At 53.8% G+C, this 13,906-nt stretch overlaps 4 protein-coding genes across 4 annotated transcripts; 1 reads left to right on the plus strand and 3 right to left on the minus strand.

Annotated features, from left to right (window-relative positions):
• Window positions 1-951: 951 nt before the first annotated feature.
• On the minus strand, window positions 952-3,175 carry C8A04DRAFT_9490 (uncharacterized protein; the record flags this gene model as incomplete). The annotated part of the gene is made up of 6 exons (XM_062785502.1): window positions 952-1,220; window positions 1,272-1,367; window positions 1,683-2,016; window positions 2,095-2,667; window positions 2,746-2,912; window positions 2,983-3,175. The coding sequence occupies 6 exons, from the start codon at window positions 3,173-3,175 to the stop codon at window positions 952-954; spliced, it is 1,632 nt and encodes a 543-aa protein (XP_062640090.1).
• Window positions 3,176-6,312: 3,137 nt separating this feature from the next.
• C8A04DRAFT_9455 (phospholipid methyltransferase-domain-containing protein) lies at window positions 6,313-9,411 on the minus strand (the record flags this gene model as incomplete). Its single annotated transcript, XM_062785490.1, has 4 exons — window positions 6,313-6,384; window positions 6,472-8,492; window positions 8,554-9,153; window positions 9,231-9,411. 4 exons carry the CDS (start codon window positions 9,409-9,411, stop codon window positions 6,313-6,315), a joined length of 2,874 nt encoding a protein of 957 aa, XP_062640091.1.
• Window positions 9,412-10,779: 1,368 nt separating this feature from the next.
• C8A04DRAFT_25289 (uncharacterized protein) lies at window positions 10,780-11,292 on the plus strand (the record flags this gene model as incomplete). The annotated part of the gene is made up of 1 exon (XM_062779502.1): window positions 10,780-11,292. The coding sequence occupies one exon, from the start codon at window positions 10,780-10,782 to the stop codon at window positions 11,290-11,292; it is 513 nt and encodes a 170-aa protein (XP_062640092.1).
• A 1,062-nt stretch (window positions 11,293-12,354) lies between these two features.
• Window positions 12,355-13,463, minus strand: C8A04DRAFT_25290 (eukaryotic translation initiation factor 3 subunit G-domain-containing protein; the record flags this gene model as incomplete). Its single annotated transcript, XM_062779503.1, has 3 exons — window positions 12,355-12,579; window positions 12,691-13,351; window positions 13,447-13,463. The coding sequence occupies 3 exons, from the start codon at window positions 13,461-13,463 to the stop codon at window positions 12,355-12,357; spliced, it is 903 nt and encodes a 300-aa protein (XP_062640093.1).
• Between the last annotated feature and the right edge of the window lie 443 nt (window positions 13,464-13,906).

Consider the following 13,906-nt stretch of genomic DNA (forward strand, 5'->3'; position numbering starts at 1 on the left):
TATCTTGGCTCATGCAGGTCATTTTATCTTCCCTTATTCTCTCAAAGTCATTAATTCCATTCCCGTTTTCGTTCAATCATTCATTTGTCCCCCTTATCATTGGTTCGTCGGTGCTGGAAGCCGGGCCGGAGGGGGGGTGTGTCTTTAAATGTGTGACTGGTGAAGTTTTCTCTCCTTGTTGCCTCCCACCTTCTCGGCCGGCGTCGTCGGTCTAATTCTTGGACATCCAGGCCCAGCCGGAAGAAACCCTGCATCCACACACCCACCCACTGGCCCCTCCTTTTGTGTCTGGTCCCCTTTTTTTTGTTGACTTGCGAGGCGTTTTTTGATAATACCCGGCTCTGTGGTCCTGGGTTCCCGGAATGGCAGGAAGATATTTTCATGCTTAGGCCTCCCTGCTTCCCAAGATAGCCTCCATTCCGAGCTGACTGACAACAGTCAACGGCTGAGCCTCCCAGTCACCAGTGTACCCAGGCTCCTCGGTCGCACTTCACATCAGCTCGAAGAGTTCCAGACGAGGCGAGACGAGACGAGACAGGACAGGCTGTGTTCGCTTCAGCACGAACCCTGCAACCGCCAATGCTCGTGAGAGAGTCAGCACAGGACAGCACAGCACAGCACGTCAAGCAAGCGCCTGTCTTCCACCATGTCCCATTCTTGGATCTAAACGGAAAACGATGGAAAGACTGCGGACGAGACACCCCCTCTGCCCGCCGCCACCAAGAGTCCAGCACGTCTTGGGCCTCGCCATGACCCTGCTCTCCTGCCTTCGCCGTCGTTTGCCGACGGCGAGTGACGCAAGAGATACCAGCAGACGGTGCCAGTCAGCCGAGTAGACGAGGTTAGGCGAGCCAAGTCTGTCCCAGTTTCCTCTTCTTTTCCCTCCTTGGCCTGATCTGCTTCCTCTCTTCATCCTTAATCTCGGCCTTCTCTCGGTTCTCTGCCAAGTTCTCAGAGCCTCAAGACTTGCACACGCCCCCCAATACCGTCATACACACACGTGTTGTCGGCGGGAATGTATTGCTTAGTCACGATTTTGATGGTCTCCTGTGCCACAATGCCGCCCATTAGGGCCGCCACGTTGTGCAACTCACCGCCCTGGGCGCGAGCTACCTCTTGCGCGGCTTGAATAACCCGCTCCTGCTTCTCTGCCCCGGGAACTTGGGCGGCGATGGATGCGAGAATCGAGTCCGCGTCGAATGATGATGCTGAGCTCTCGCCTTCCAGTTCGTTTCCCCCACCTCCTGCCGCCGTCCCGTTTGTAGATAGACCCACGTGGGCCGTGGCCTGCAGAGCGAGATAGATTGGCAGGAGGGAGAACGGGGAAAGTGAGAGGGCGGCGGTCTCGTCGGCGGCGAATTCGCGGTCTATTCAGGTGTAGGGCGATGTCACCCTCTCGTCAGCACTCGTTTTCTGCGTTCATTGTCTTCCTCTTTCCCCCCAATTCACGTCTTTGCCCTTTTCTCTGTTTTCGCTTCGTCTCGCTTGATTTCTCGCTTCTTTTCGCTTCCCCGCCTTTCTCGCCGTGTTCGGCGAAAGGGAGAAGTGGAGGGAGATGAGCGAGGGGGAAGAAGAAAGCCACATGCAGATAACTCGTCCCCGCAAAGCGTCGAGACCATCTGGTGCGGGGGAGCGAGTGTGGTGGGGAGGTAGAAGAGGGGAGGGGGGATCTAGGTGCTTACCTGCTGCTGACTTGAGTCGATCGGCCTTGCTGATCTTCACAGCTGTTGCTGCACCGCTCGTCGCGTTAATTAACTTGACGAAAGCTGCGTTCTTGCAGAAGAGATCCACCTCTGCCGGATCAATAAGGTCGCCACCCGGCGCGGCCTGTGCTATTTGCAGTACCTCCGCTGCGTCCTTGCGCGCCTTCGCCTTGTAGATACTCTGGAGCTGAATGTACACCTTAGATTCCGCTTTCATGTCGGGCAGCTTGCCGGGAAGGGGAAGGCACTGATGCTTCTCATAGAATTGTTTGACGGCGTCGGCGATGAGCCAAAATCCTGATCGTTGTTCAACCTAGAGGCTTCTCGTCAGTAATAGGCATCACCATGGCCAACCCTTGTGCGAGTGGGAGTCCAAGCGGGGAAATCTTACGGGGTCGGTATGCTCGTACTCGAATACTTCCTTCAAGCCAGACGGCAGAGACGGCACAACTACCGTTTTCACAACGGCAGCAGCCGCCTCCTCAAAATTCTCCTCGCCACCTTCCGGGTTATTGGTCCTCGCTGCAGCCTGCACGATCTTACGGAGTTCGGTCTTTTCCTTGAATGTTGCGGGGTATTTGCCGTCGTGTGCCACCTTCCACTCCTTCAGGTAGTGGAGAAGAATGACTACATATGGCAGGTGACCATGTTCAAAGTTGTCTAGACCGTCGATATCCTTGGTCAGTTCGTCGGCGAAGGACACTAGCTCCGGCCAAGGGCCCAACAACCTCAGGTCCGTCGTCGCCGTCTCGTCCGGATGCGTGTCGACGATGGGGAAGGCTCCACGAAGGTTCACCTGGAAATACGAGTAAAACCCAGCAGAGTGAATCGCCACGAGCGGGGTCTTGTGCTTTTGGCCGTAGGCTTCAAGACTAGCGAGCTGCTCGGGGCTGATAGGGTGCGTGTACAGGATGATTGTGAACACCGGGGATGCGGCCAAGAGCGAGTCGAGCGTCTTCAGCTCCTATATTGACCACGTGAGTGAGCATGCGACTCCCTGCACCACTCGCCGAGATTTGTTTGACCAGTTTGATCGACCTACCTCATTCGGATACCAGGTGCCTTGTACGTCGGGGTTGAGCTCCAGGATGAGCTCCGTCAAACTCTTGGATCGAGATTTGCCCAGACTGGCCTCATCTAGGAAGAAGTTGACACCCAAGTCGGCCTCGGAGACCTGCGTCTCGTCGTAGATGGCGAAGCGCCCGATGCCTGGAAACGGGGCATCAATATCGAGCTCAGGCTATGGCTTGTTGCGGGGGGTGAAGAAAACCTCACTTACCTGGCAATACGAGGTTCTTAAGGGTTTCTGCGCCGACCGTCCCAGCTCCCGAGTTCACAAGGAGGATGTTCGCGGACTCTAGCGCGGCCTGACCGCTGGCCGCCCACAGCCGCAGTTGTCGGTCATATTTCCGTTCTTTTTCTGAGGGCCTGTGGAGGATCGGAGGCGTCTGGGACATAATGATCTCGGTCATGCTGCTGTAGGACACTAATCCGGGCTTATCGAGTGAGCCTCTACAGACTGTAATGAAGTCGATGTGAGCATGAAGTTCTATTTCGTGGGGTGCTGTTGGCTGTCTCTGGTCCGCTGACAGCTGATGCCGGCAGCTAGTGGGTTGGTGCCTGCCGAATCGCGGGCCGGAACACAGGATGTGGGGAAGCTGCAGCTCGTGCCACATTGGACCTTGCTGTGGCGCAGGGGCATTTGTGGCGTCAGATTAGTTAGGACGCGCCAACTGCTTTCGACGAGTTGGTTACCAAGTAAAAACTCATGATACTTACTCGAGCAACAAACGGTTGAAAATGATAATCAATTGCCTTTTATTACCAGTTCCTCATACTGCTGGTTTTTAGCCTTTCACATTTTTACAACAGCCCTTCTATTTTTCGTTTTATTTAGTTGCCCCAGATAGTATCCAGCCATATTTGGAGTACTCATTAGCCGCTTGACATTAATGGCAAACTAGGCAAGACCTTCAACGCAGCTTCCTCGCCAGACCGCACAAAGTCATACATGGTAGTTTCCGAAATGGGAGAGGCGACATGCAGCATTGTTTTCGCATTATTCATGCCAAATCAATCTTGCTATAATCATCCTTTGCACTCTAGGCGTCCGTTGCTTGATGTTTCGTAGTACTCACCGGCTACCCCTGAAGGTCGTAAACACACCGATGTGGCCTTTCGAATGCGGAAATGGAACAACATCTAAACTGCAACGTACAGGAATGTAACTCCCAATTAATGAACCAAGCAGTGGTTACTGTGTGCAGGTATGTCAGCCTCAATGCCCAAGGCTCTACTGCATTCAACTTACGTTTCTCAAGCCATGTCATATGTTCACGGTGTGCAAACAACCATGGGCTTGCCGGATCCGCCCCGTTTACTTGCCCGGTTTGTAGCCAGTCTTTGGGAGTTTCTGAAGTGTGCGAGCAGGTTCTCCAGCCCTCAGAAGAATGGAAATCGGTTGCCCTCAGCGGACTCAGCCCGACGATCGTCATGGAGTGCGCAGGGAGGGCGTTAGGGTTTTGGTCCTACCAAATGACAAACCAGATGTTTGTTTCTCCTTGCCCAATTTAAGCCTTGCTGGGCTATGACTTACTCCTGGAAGCTCATACCAAGTGCGGAAGAACAGCAAATTGAAGGACTATTGCGCAGAACTCCAAGGGGAGATTGAGAACATATGGGGCCAGGCAAACCAGAGGATAGGGACATTGACGGTCAAAATACGAGGTTAATATGTTCTAGGCTTCGAATATGGTGAGCACGGCTAATAAGTGACTTCTTAGATATGGAACGGGAAGAGCATGATTTACGACGCCAATGTGAAGAGCTTCGCCTCACACTGGAAAATCGAACTAGGGAATTGACGCAATCTCAAGAATTATACAGCAAACTAAAGCAACGAGTATTGATCGACCAGAGTCAACAAACACCTCCCGCCGCGCTGAGATCGCAAACTCCAATGCGGCCGCACGATACAATCGCTTCAACTCATGTGCAAGTCCCACAACTCCCTATCTCGGCCCAACACGCCAACCATGGCCTAGGGCGCCCTAACTATTTCCCCGCAAGCCCGGGACAACCAAGAGCACAAACTAGGTCAAACCTTATAGCAGACTGGAACAGGCCTACGTCTTACCCCCGTAAGATCCAATGCCCATCAATGGGTCTTCATTATGGGACTAACCTTCTGAGAATAGGAGTACCTGCCACGCCATTAAATAAGCCACAATTTACCACCCCTAAGTCATTAGCCTTCCAGTCGACGCCCAAAACGGGGGGTTCAGCGATGCTATCTAGACCGGGACCGGGCCAGCTTTACCAGGCGGCAGCAGGCCCTCAAAGTGTCGGAAGCAGCGGCCTGAGAGGGCTTTCCACGGCGAATTTAGGGGTTGCCGGCATTAAACGCTCCGCAAGTTGGGGAAATATTGATGTTCCTGGCCCTTCCTTTGGACAGTTAGGAGGTTCGCACCGTTCTGCTCCACATTCTTGGTTTCTCAAGCTAATCCATCCAGGCGTATCTCGCACACCCCCTGTGCCAAAGACAAGACAGGAAGAATTACACCACTTCGAACCTCCTGGGCAAATATTTCAACGTCCATGATCTGATTGCCTATGGCTACCGGGCGACCCTGAACGACTCTACCTGTAAATGCAAAAGAGGGCCACGATCGCGTATCATCACCGAATCATGAAACTCACGAAATTCCTGGACGCATCGTGTCGATGCTCAACCACCCTAAGTCCCGCCTAATTACTAAACTGGTTTCGTACACGATAGTTAGCCCTCGCGTGCGGAATCGGTAGAAGCCACACGGCCAAGGGTTAGGCAGTTCATTCAAAGTTAGGCACCCGCAAGTGGGAGAATAGGAGAGGATTTGTCACCAGTGACATAATAGGGGCGTCTGTTGAGTTTCGGGACTTAACTTAGTTTGAATGGGTAAACCTATTCCCGCATGAAGTGCCCGTCGGTGGTTGTCTATCACACTGAGGTATAGTTGATGAAATTTACGTTCAAGCTATTTGTCACTCTTAAATCACTGCAGAGTGCCGACTGCGGAGTACGGCCATCCTACAAAAAGCTAGGTGTGCTGAGTTACATCCCTAATTTGTCGCGAGACGCCCCTCAAGGACGTAATCAGGTAGAAAGAGATATGGCAGATGTAGATACTACAGGTTATTCTATACTAGGTATGTATCTATCTAGCCTCTGCCGCGGCATTCTGGCCAAAATAACCATAGGCACTTTTTGTAGGTAAGGAAGTCAGTGATGTACATCGGTAGCCAAACCCAAGCCAACACGATGTGCTCGGTCGCGCTGGCTCTCAATCCCATACAAAGCACTGAAACAGTCATTAAAAGGTATCAACACACATGCTCATAACGTATTAACAGAGGGGTATCTCACGCAACCCTTAACCACAACAGCAACAACGCCTAAATACCCCATCACGCCACATTTGCACACCCCGCCATCTAGTGATGAAGTAACATGCACAAGAAAAAGGAGATGCCGTGAACTCATGAGGACATTTTATCGCTTTTCCTCCCACATTCCTGACCTCGCTTCCTTTTTACCCTTACTGTTCCATTATGGTTCCTTCAACCCACTTTACAGCGCGTTCGGGAACTTGTCCCGAACAGGGGTGGAGGGACTCTGTCTCTCAGACATACTGTACGGTGCCTGTGTGATACATTCATCAGCATCTTGCCTTCTTCCAATGACAGAGCAGCCGGGGGCGAGCGGGGACAAAGATGAATAAAAGCTTACCAGGACTTCCTTCGCACTGCACACACGCCAGGCCAGTTTCCGCACCGTCCCATCAGCCGGCACAACCGCCGGCGCAAACTCGACACCAAACATGTGATGAATGGCATACACGACGCGCTTAGCATACTTGCTGTCTCTCTCCACATGTGCGCCGAACCGCTCCTCCACTGTGGCTGGCGCGATGTCCGGGTCACGATCCAAACAGTTACGCACAATCGGCAGTAGTGCGGCCTCGACGTCTTGAGGCCGCGCCGCGGCTTCGATTCCGCTGTCCTCGTCATCAACCTTGGCCAGGCGGACCTCGAAGGGCTCGGAAATCGACATGACGTTGTGGGCACCAGCGTGGTGGTAACGGAACTCGAAGACACCCTGGGTCCACCAAAGCTTGTCACCTTCAAAGACCATCTCGCCCTGGACGAGGTCGACGTCGGGGGAAGCCGTGGAACCGGTGGCTGGGCGGTCAAAGGAGACGATACCCTGGTCGGTGCTAGTGTCATATTCGTTGGCGCAGGTCGGAACCCAGCGGCCGAGCGAGGGGACCTCGGTTACGTCGCGCGACCGGTTGTCGGTGACCATGTACAGGCCGACCCAGTCCTTCTTGCTGTGGTTGACAGGGGCGGTCCACTTGACGCGGATTGGGGCGCCATACTCAAACACCTTGGTCTTCACGGGCTTAGCAACGCGGGCGGTTGCGCTTTCTTTGCCGGTGGCCTTCTCGTCGCCGCCCACAAGGGGTGTGCTCTCCATGGAGATGCTGTAGTGCTTGGGGTCGTAGCCGGCGAGGTCGGGGGAGATACGGCTGAGAGTAAGACGGGCCGGGTACTTGTTGAACAACGCAGAGGTGTCCCGGGCGATAGTGGATGAGCCGGTTCCCAGCCTTGTGCGCGCAACGTCGACAAAGTCGTCGAAGAAATGCTTGGAATCCTCCCATACCTTGTCCACGCTCATCTGTAGCCCCTTGACAGGGCGAGGAAGCGAGCGCTTGATGAACTTGGTCAGACCAGCCTCCTTGCGCAGGTTCTCGCCATAAATCTTTTGCATGTGAGGCTTCTCGACATACGAGATGAAACCGAGCGTCAAGATGTGCCCAATGAGAGCAATCAAGAAGATGGCACGACTCCAGGTAATAAGAGCCATACCCCACAATCCGGCAGTACCAATGATGCGCTCCGGGTTGTTGAGGAACCGGTAAATGGACTTGTAGGTCAGCTTTCCGGTGCTATCAAAGAAGAAGTCACCGTAGAACCAGCCAAACTCGCCCAGGGACTCGTAAATACTTGTAGCGGTCCAGATCTGGAGTGCCACCAAGCTCAGGCCAACCACATGCTTGAGAAGGACCCAGCCATAGCCCCAATCTGCCGGATAATGGTACATCTTCCAGCAGGCAGCGAGGAAGGAGGCATGGCAAAGGGTCATGCTCAAGTGGTACATGCCCCTCCACTGGCGCCAAGCTTCGTTTGCAGTTTCACCAAATTTGAGGAAGTGCCTCGTGAACATCTTCTCGTTTGACTGTTTGGTGAGGATGATACCAAGACCAATTGAGTACCACAGCCGCCAAACAATGGCGTTAATAACAAAGAGGGCCTGGTAGAGGGACGTGGGTGGGGTCACAAGGGCGAGAGCGGCAAAACAGGCGACGAGGAGTAGGGAAGTGTAATCCGTAATGCGGAACGGGTCAAAGTTCTTGATCCCCACCATGTTGTGAACCGGGAGAGGAGTGCCTGGGGCCGTGGTCGCCTTTTTGGATTCCGGACCGGTTTCAGCGTGGACACTAGCCCCAGACTCGGCGCGTTGTCGGGGCGGGGGTGGGTTGTATATTTTTTCGATGTGGGGGTTCTCGACAATGGCGAGGAAAGCAAACTGGGCAGCATGTGCAAGAATGGAAATAAACAGCACATCGTAGCTCGCAGCCATCGTAGAGATGCCATAGTACCCGGCATAGCCGATGGAGTACATGGGATGGGGGGCCATCTCGAACACACCGTCGAATGTAAGCTCCTGCTCGATGAGGTAGAAGAAGTCTGGCATGTGTGAGCTACGTTATGTGGCAATTGCTTGGACTCAATGTGGGTTAAAACTTACCACCCCAGTACCAGGCGTAATCTTTGACGACCCGATGCGCGTCAAGCTTCACCCACAGATTGAAACCAACGAGAGCAATGCCAATGACCCAACGGGCAGCAGCAATGACAAACCCTTCGCCCTCCGGCCGGTGGGCACAAACGATAGCAAATAGACAGTACGAGACAAAGTCGCACATGAGAATAAGATCGACCACGCGGCGGAAGACAAGCCAAGTGTTGTACTCCAGGGGGGCCTGTGCCATCTTGTAGTCGTTAGGAATTTTGGCCTCGAGCTCAGTCTCAAGGAACTTGTAGAGCCATGGGCGGGGGTTCTTCCCGGTGGAGGGGTTCTCAAAAAGGTTCAAGCGTTTGGCCCAAGTGACAAGAAGCTTGTACTTGGACTGAACTGTCAAGAGGTAGCCGATTCCCACGTTGTACGAGGCGCGCCAGAAGAGGAAGATGCATGCGAAGAACGGTCGTTTGAGGCTCGAAGGGAGGGCGTACGCGGTCCAAATGTGAAGGGCGAGAATAGCGAGCACGACGACATCGGAAAGATTCTTGGGTTCGCGGGGGTCTAGGAGCTGCGAGACCATGTCGTGTGTTTCGGGGACGACAAAGACTATACATCAAACACCAATGTCAGTATCTCTGTTGGGCTCGAATATGACGAAGGAGGGTCAAGAAATCCTAACATACCAGTCCCGTCCGGGGTACGCCCATACGTCTTTGTGAGACGAGGCTCTCCATTGTGTTCCTCCGTTATAGACTCGGTCTCCTCACTTGCTTGTGAGGTGGCGCTCACGGACGTCGACGATGGTGTGCGGTTGCGTTGGCGGACATGGTCCGGCCCGGCAGCCCAGGCGGACGATGCGCTCATTCTCAGGGTTCGGTGTTGAATACCGATTTCAGCAGAGACAAGCGTTGAGCTTTGCTCGCATCACCAGAGCGGCAGTGATGTCTGTTGTGGTGTTGATTACACCAGTGCGAATTGAGTAGAATTGGGAGGAGAGCGAAAGCGACGTGAGCGAGGGGTCCGGGAACAATCGACTCGTGTGACCCAGGCACAGCCAACAGATCTCGTAACGCCAAGACAGTTTAGACTTTGCCGTGCCGTCAAGCGTGGGTTTGTCGTATCGCACTTTTTGTCGGTCGAATTTGCCGCTGACACACGCACTCAACTTTGGAAAAAAGAGTTGCAAAAGAAAGCGATTGAAGCTTGCGGCAGCTGTAAAAGATACTCAACCTAAGGAGAGGCTCAAAGAAAGCTACGGTGAAGGTTGGAGCCAGCTGGCCCAACAAACTCGACCAGGGTTCCTGCTTTTCTTCACATGCCTCGATGGAGCAGTTTTTGTGGGTGCCCACTAGTGCCCATGGGGCCACGATACCAGCCAGTGAGATGCTCTTCGGTGACGTTGAAAGAGACCCGCATTGTGTTCTTTGGTTCCAGGGCATTCTATCAGGGCATTTTGGCTTGTGTGGCAACTTGTAGGCAAGACATTCGTGAGCTAAGCCCTTTATGGCGGGCCAAGCTGGCTCAAAGAAAGACTGGTTTTGGAGGCTCGTGGGCAAAAAAGGTACCATGTTTCATGTTGCATTGAGCTTTGATCTCATCGAAAGCCGGCAAGCCGGGTCCAGCAAGGAAGCTCGGGAGTCGGCAGGCACAGCCCAATGACCCCTCCAAAACTGCTGTGACCTTGCCCAACGCCGTCGCCGTGCATATCTGCCAGCGTGCCATTGGGTTTGATGAGGTTCTCATGCCTCAACCGCCCCCAAACCGTTGGCCAGCTGTTGCCAGCTGTTATCTTTTGACCCGACAGCTGTAGGTCTTTCCCCGGTGAGCTTGGTTCCTTGGCTCCCCAGGATTCCTCGACCTTCGCATAAAATTGACGGACAGGCATTTCCCTCGCCCAACATGAACCTAGTCCTTTGCTCTTATGGCGGGGAAATGTTTTCCTATCCCGCCGGTAGGAAGGACTGTGACTCAGAAAAGAGAAAAAATTGGAAGGTAGGTTTGGTGGGAGTTATAAGTGGCACGCCCGTCGGATATTGCTTGTGGTTCCTCCCTCCTCTGGTGCTTCTTTGTCGAGTGATCCTCACCACACCACCCGTTCACTCGTTTATTACCAAACAAAAATACAAAAATAATAAAAGAAATAATACAAAAGGCCTTTTCTACAGGCTGTCCACTCATTTTTAAATGTTCCGCTCATCTAAAACCCCAACGTCTTCCTCAACCGCCAACCCAATGGCCCGCCCGATCAACACCACCTCGCAGGACAACCCCTCCTCCCCCACGGAGCACGACCCCTCCTCCGCGTCTTCCAAGCCCCTCCCGGACCCCGCTACTTCCCAGGTCCACCACCGACGGCCCGGGACCTCAGGGACGCTCGCGGCTCTCCAAACCACAAGGCGCCAGGCCTCGGAGAAGTTCCGTCAAGCCGATCGCGCAGAGCGTACCTACCGCGCGACAAAGTGGTCGGCAGCGGCGCGGGCCAACCGAGCTGAGGCTGGAGACCACTTCCGCCAGTCACGCCAGCACTTCACGTTGGGGTGCCGGCTGCTCGTGGAGGCGGTGCGGGGCTGGCCATACGTGCTGCGCGAGCGGCGCGAAGCGAGGAGGGTCAAGGCAGAGGAGGCGAAGAGGAAGAAGGTGTTGGAGATGAAGAAACGGTTGGATGAGAAACTGGGAGAGGCGAAAGATGAGGATCGGGAAGGGAAGAAGGATGTTGAGGGAGAAAAGGGGGCGAAAACCGTCTAAAGAGCCCGGGGATGAGGAACGCTGAAAGCTAGGAAAGGAAGAGGGCGATATACTCACGGACAGACCTGTGCGAACCGCATACATGCTATGTGGTTTCCATTCCTTGCCCTTCCCTCACTTCATCAGGGCCATTCACGTTATCTTTTCTTTTCTTGCTGTTCTCCTAAAACGTTTTTTTGTCTGTCTCTTCCAGCCCTCCTACTCCCCCCTTTTTTGGGGTTCGGCGAAGCGAGCCTTTCCAAGACTGACTGTTTACTCAAGCCTACCACTCGTCACTACGGGCTTTCATCTTCAAAGCACCAAACACACTCCACTCTCTAACATATCTTTTTGTGTTCTCATTTCCTATCCTTTTTTCTTTATTATCTTGTTCTTCTCTGGTTGGCCACGGCCATAATACCTTTCTACTAATGACTTGACGAAGCATGATACGGTTTAGAAAGGGGCAATTAAAGGCAGGAGGATCTTCCTGACTAGATGGGAATTGGGTTCATCGGGGAAGGAGGATTGATATTCTGCCTATGTTTGGAGTCCCTGCGTTACCGTCTGCTTTGTCCTTTTACAGCTTGTTTCTTGGAAGAAAACTTCGAGCGGATGCTCATATTAACCCAAAATATAAATATAAAATAAAAGTATGTTTGGCAAAGGATATTACCAGTTGGGTTTCAGCCACGACGAGTTCCATCTACATAAATCATGTAGTAAATGTTCAATTTCTGTGCATTACGAGCCGAACCTCGGGTATGATTGAAAAATGAGCTTCAAATACAGTTGCGAACACACTGAGGATCGGGGAAGTTGAGGGACGGCCAGGCGGAATATGCCGCCATGAACAAGAGTTTTAACCAGGTAATTGTCACCTAGCTTCGCCGATATTCCCCATTCTGCAATTGTCCGGCCCCTTCGCCCATGAGGCTGAATCCGACCTAGAAACCCCGAAACCCCACAGTCCATTGCTGCAACCGCAAAGCCAGCGGTACCCGATCCCCAACCCCCAATGCCTCGAGCCCATTTCCCCTAGAGCTCGCCCCAGTGACCTCCCATCCCCGGTGAATACCCCGTTTACTGCGCCTTCTTCGCAAACTCCACTCTTAGGATCAGATGCCTGAAACCGAAACCGTCCATTTTGTTGCACGCCTTGACAGCATCGTCCCGATCCGCGTAGCTGATGAAAGCAAAACCCTTGGCCAGGCCCGTGTCGCGGTCCTTGGCCAGGAAGACACGCGTGACACGGCCGAACCGCTCGAACATATCACGCAGCTCTTGCTCCTCGGCCATCTCAGAGACCTATGAAAGATGGAGTGGTGAGCATGGGACCTGTGAACATGGGATTTTTCGGGGCAGTAACGCGGAATAAGGGGACGACGGAAGGGGAGGAGAGAAGTAGATGAGACTCACGTTTGTCACACGAAGCGTTGCCAAGTCGTCGCGCTCGCCATACTTGCCACCCATGCGCTCGCCCTGCGCACCCGCGCCGGCACGTAGCGCGGGCGGGACATACGAGCCCTTCTTCCCCGGCCCAGCAGTGCCCGCCGATGCGGGCCCAGCCGCCGCCGGCTCATCGCCCATACCGGCCGCTACATCGGCAGCACCGGCCTCGCCGATCGGCGCCATCGTGTCCTTGTAGGGACAGCGGGCCGTGAAATGTTCCCCGTTGCAAATACGGCACTTGACCTTCTTGTCGCGTAGCTTGTCCTTCATAGCCTGGGCGTTGGGGTCGTTGGCCTCGTCCTTGGCCTCGCTGCGCCAGTTGACCGACGGGCGAAAGATGATGTTCTCGCCAACGGTAGTGGTATCGGTGGCCGGGCCCGCCGGGTCGCTGGCCGAGTCGCCGAACTTGGCCCAGGTTTTGCGCTCAGCGACACGAGGGTTGACGACCTCGCGCCGGACGACGAACCGCACGCGCCGGGTCGCCTTCACCTTCTGGTTCAGCTCATTGTACCGATACTCGATGATTGTCCACGTTCCATCCTTGTTTTGGATCTTTTGCGGTGGAGGTAGGTCGGTCGTCGTCGGCGCCGTCGTCTCCTCGAGGTCTTCGTCGTCCGCCCAGTCGTGCCTACCGAGGGAAGGGGGGGTCAGTCAGTCAGTCGACACAAAAGAAAACGGATGGGAAGACAATAGGTTGCGGTGCGGGTTGGCGTCTTCACTCACTTAGTCTGAGCCGCCATTTTAAAATAAAATATTTGTGATCGAGAATACCCCACTGCTCAAATGTTCGACTTCGTCGGTGTTGAAGGACGGGAGGTATGAGATCGGTCTTCTCGGGGTCGGGCGTTCTTGGTGGGGGTGGGGAGTTTGAACGGCCGCTGAATTTTTGGATATTCCAGTGTGGGGCAAAAATTGGTACATTGAGGGAGGCAATAAAAAGGCGGACGCGACTGGTTAAACGCACTGTGTACCGACCGACCGCATCTGTTACCTGACTCCCAAACCTATCGTGTTGTTCCGCTTGTCTTGCAAGCCACCGTCCACCCCGTACTGACCGAGACAGTTGCTGAAATCCAAAAGAAAAAAGAAAGAAAAAAGAAAGAAAGAAAAAAGAAAAAAAGAAAGGAAAAAAGGAAAAAAAGGATTCGATTCCCTACACTTCGACAGCCGCGAGGGGTACAAG

The sequence above is a fragment of the Dichotomopilus funicola genome (genome assembly GCF_033296635.1).
Source record: "Dichotomopilus funicola strain CBS 141.50 unplaced genomic scaffold C8A04scaffold_6, whole genome shotgun sequence".
Classification (NCBI taxonomy): domain Eukaryota; kingdom Fungi; phylum Ascomycota; class Sordariomycetes; order Sordariales; family Chaetomiaceae; genus Dichotomopilus; species Dichotomopilus funicola.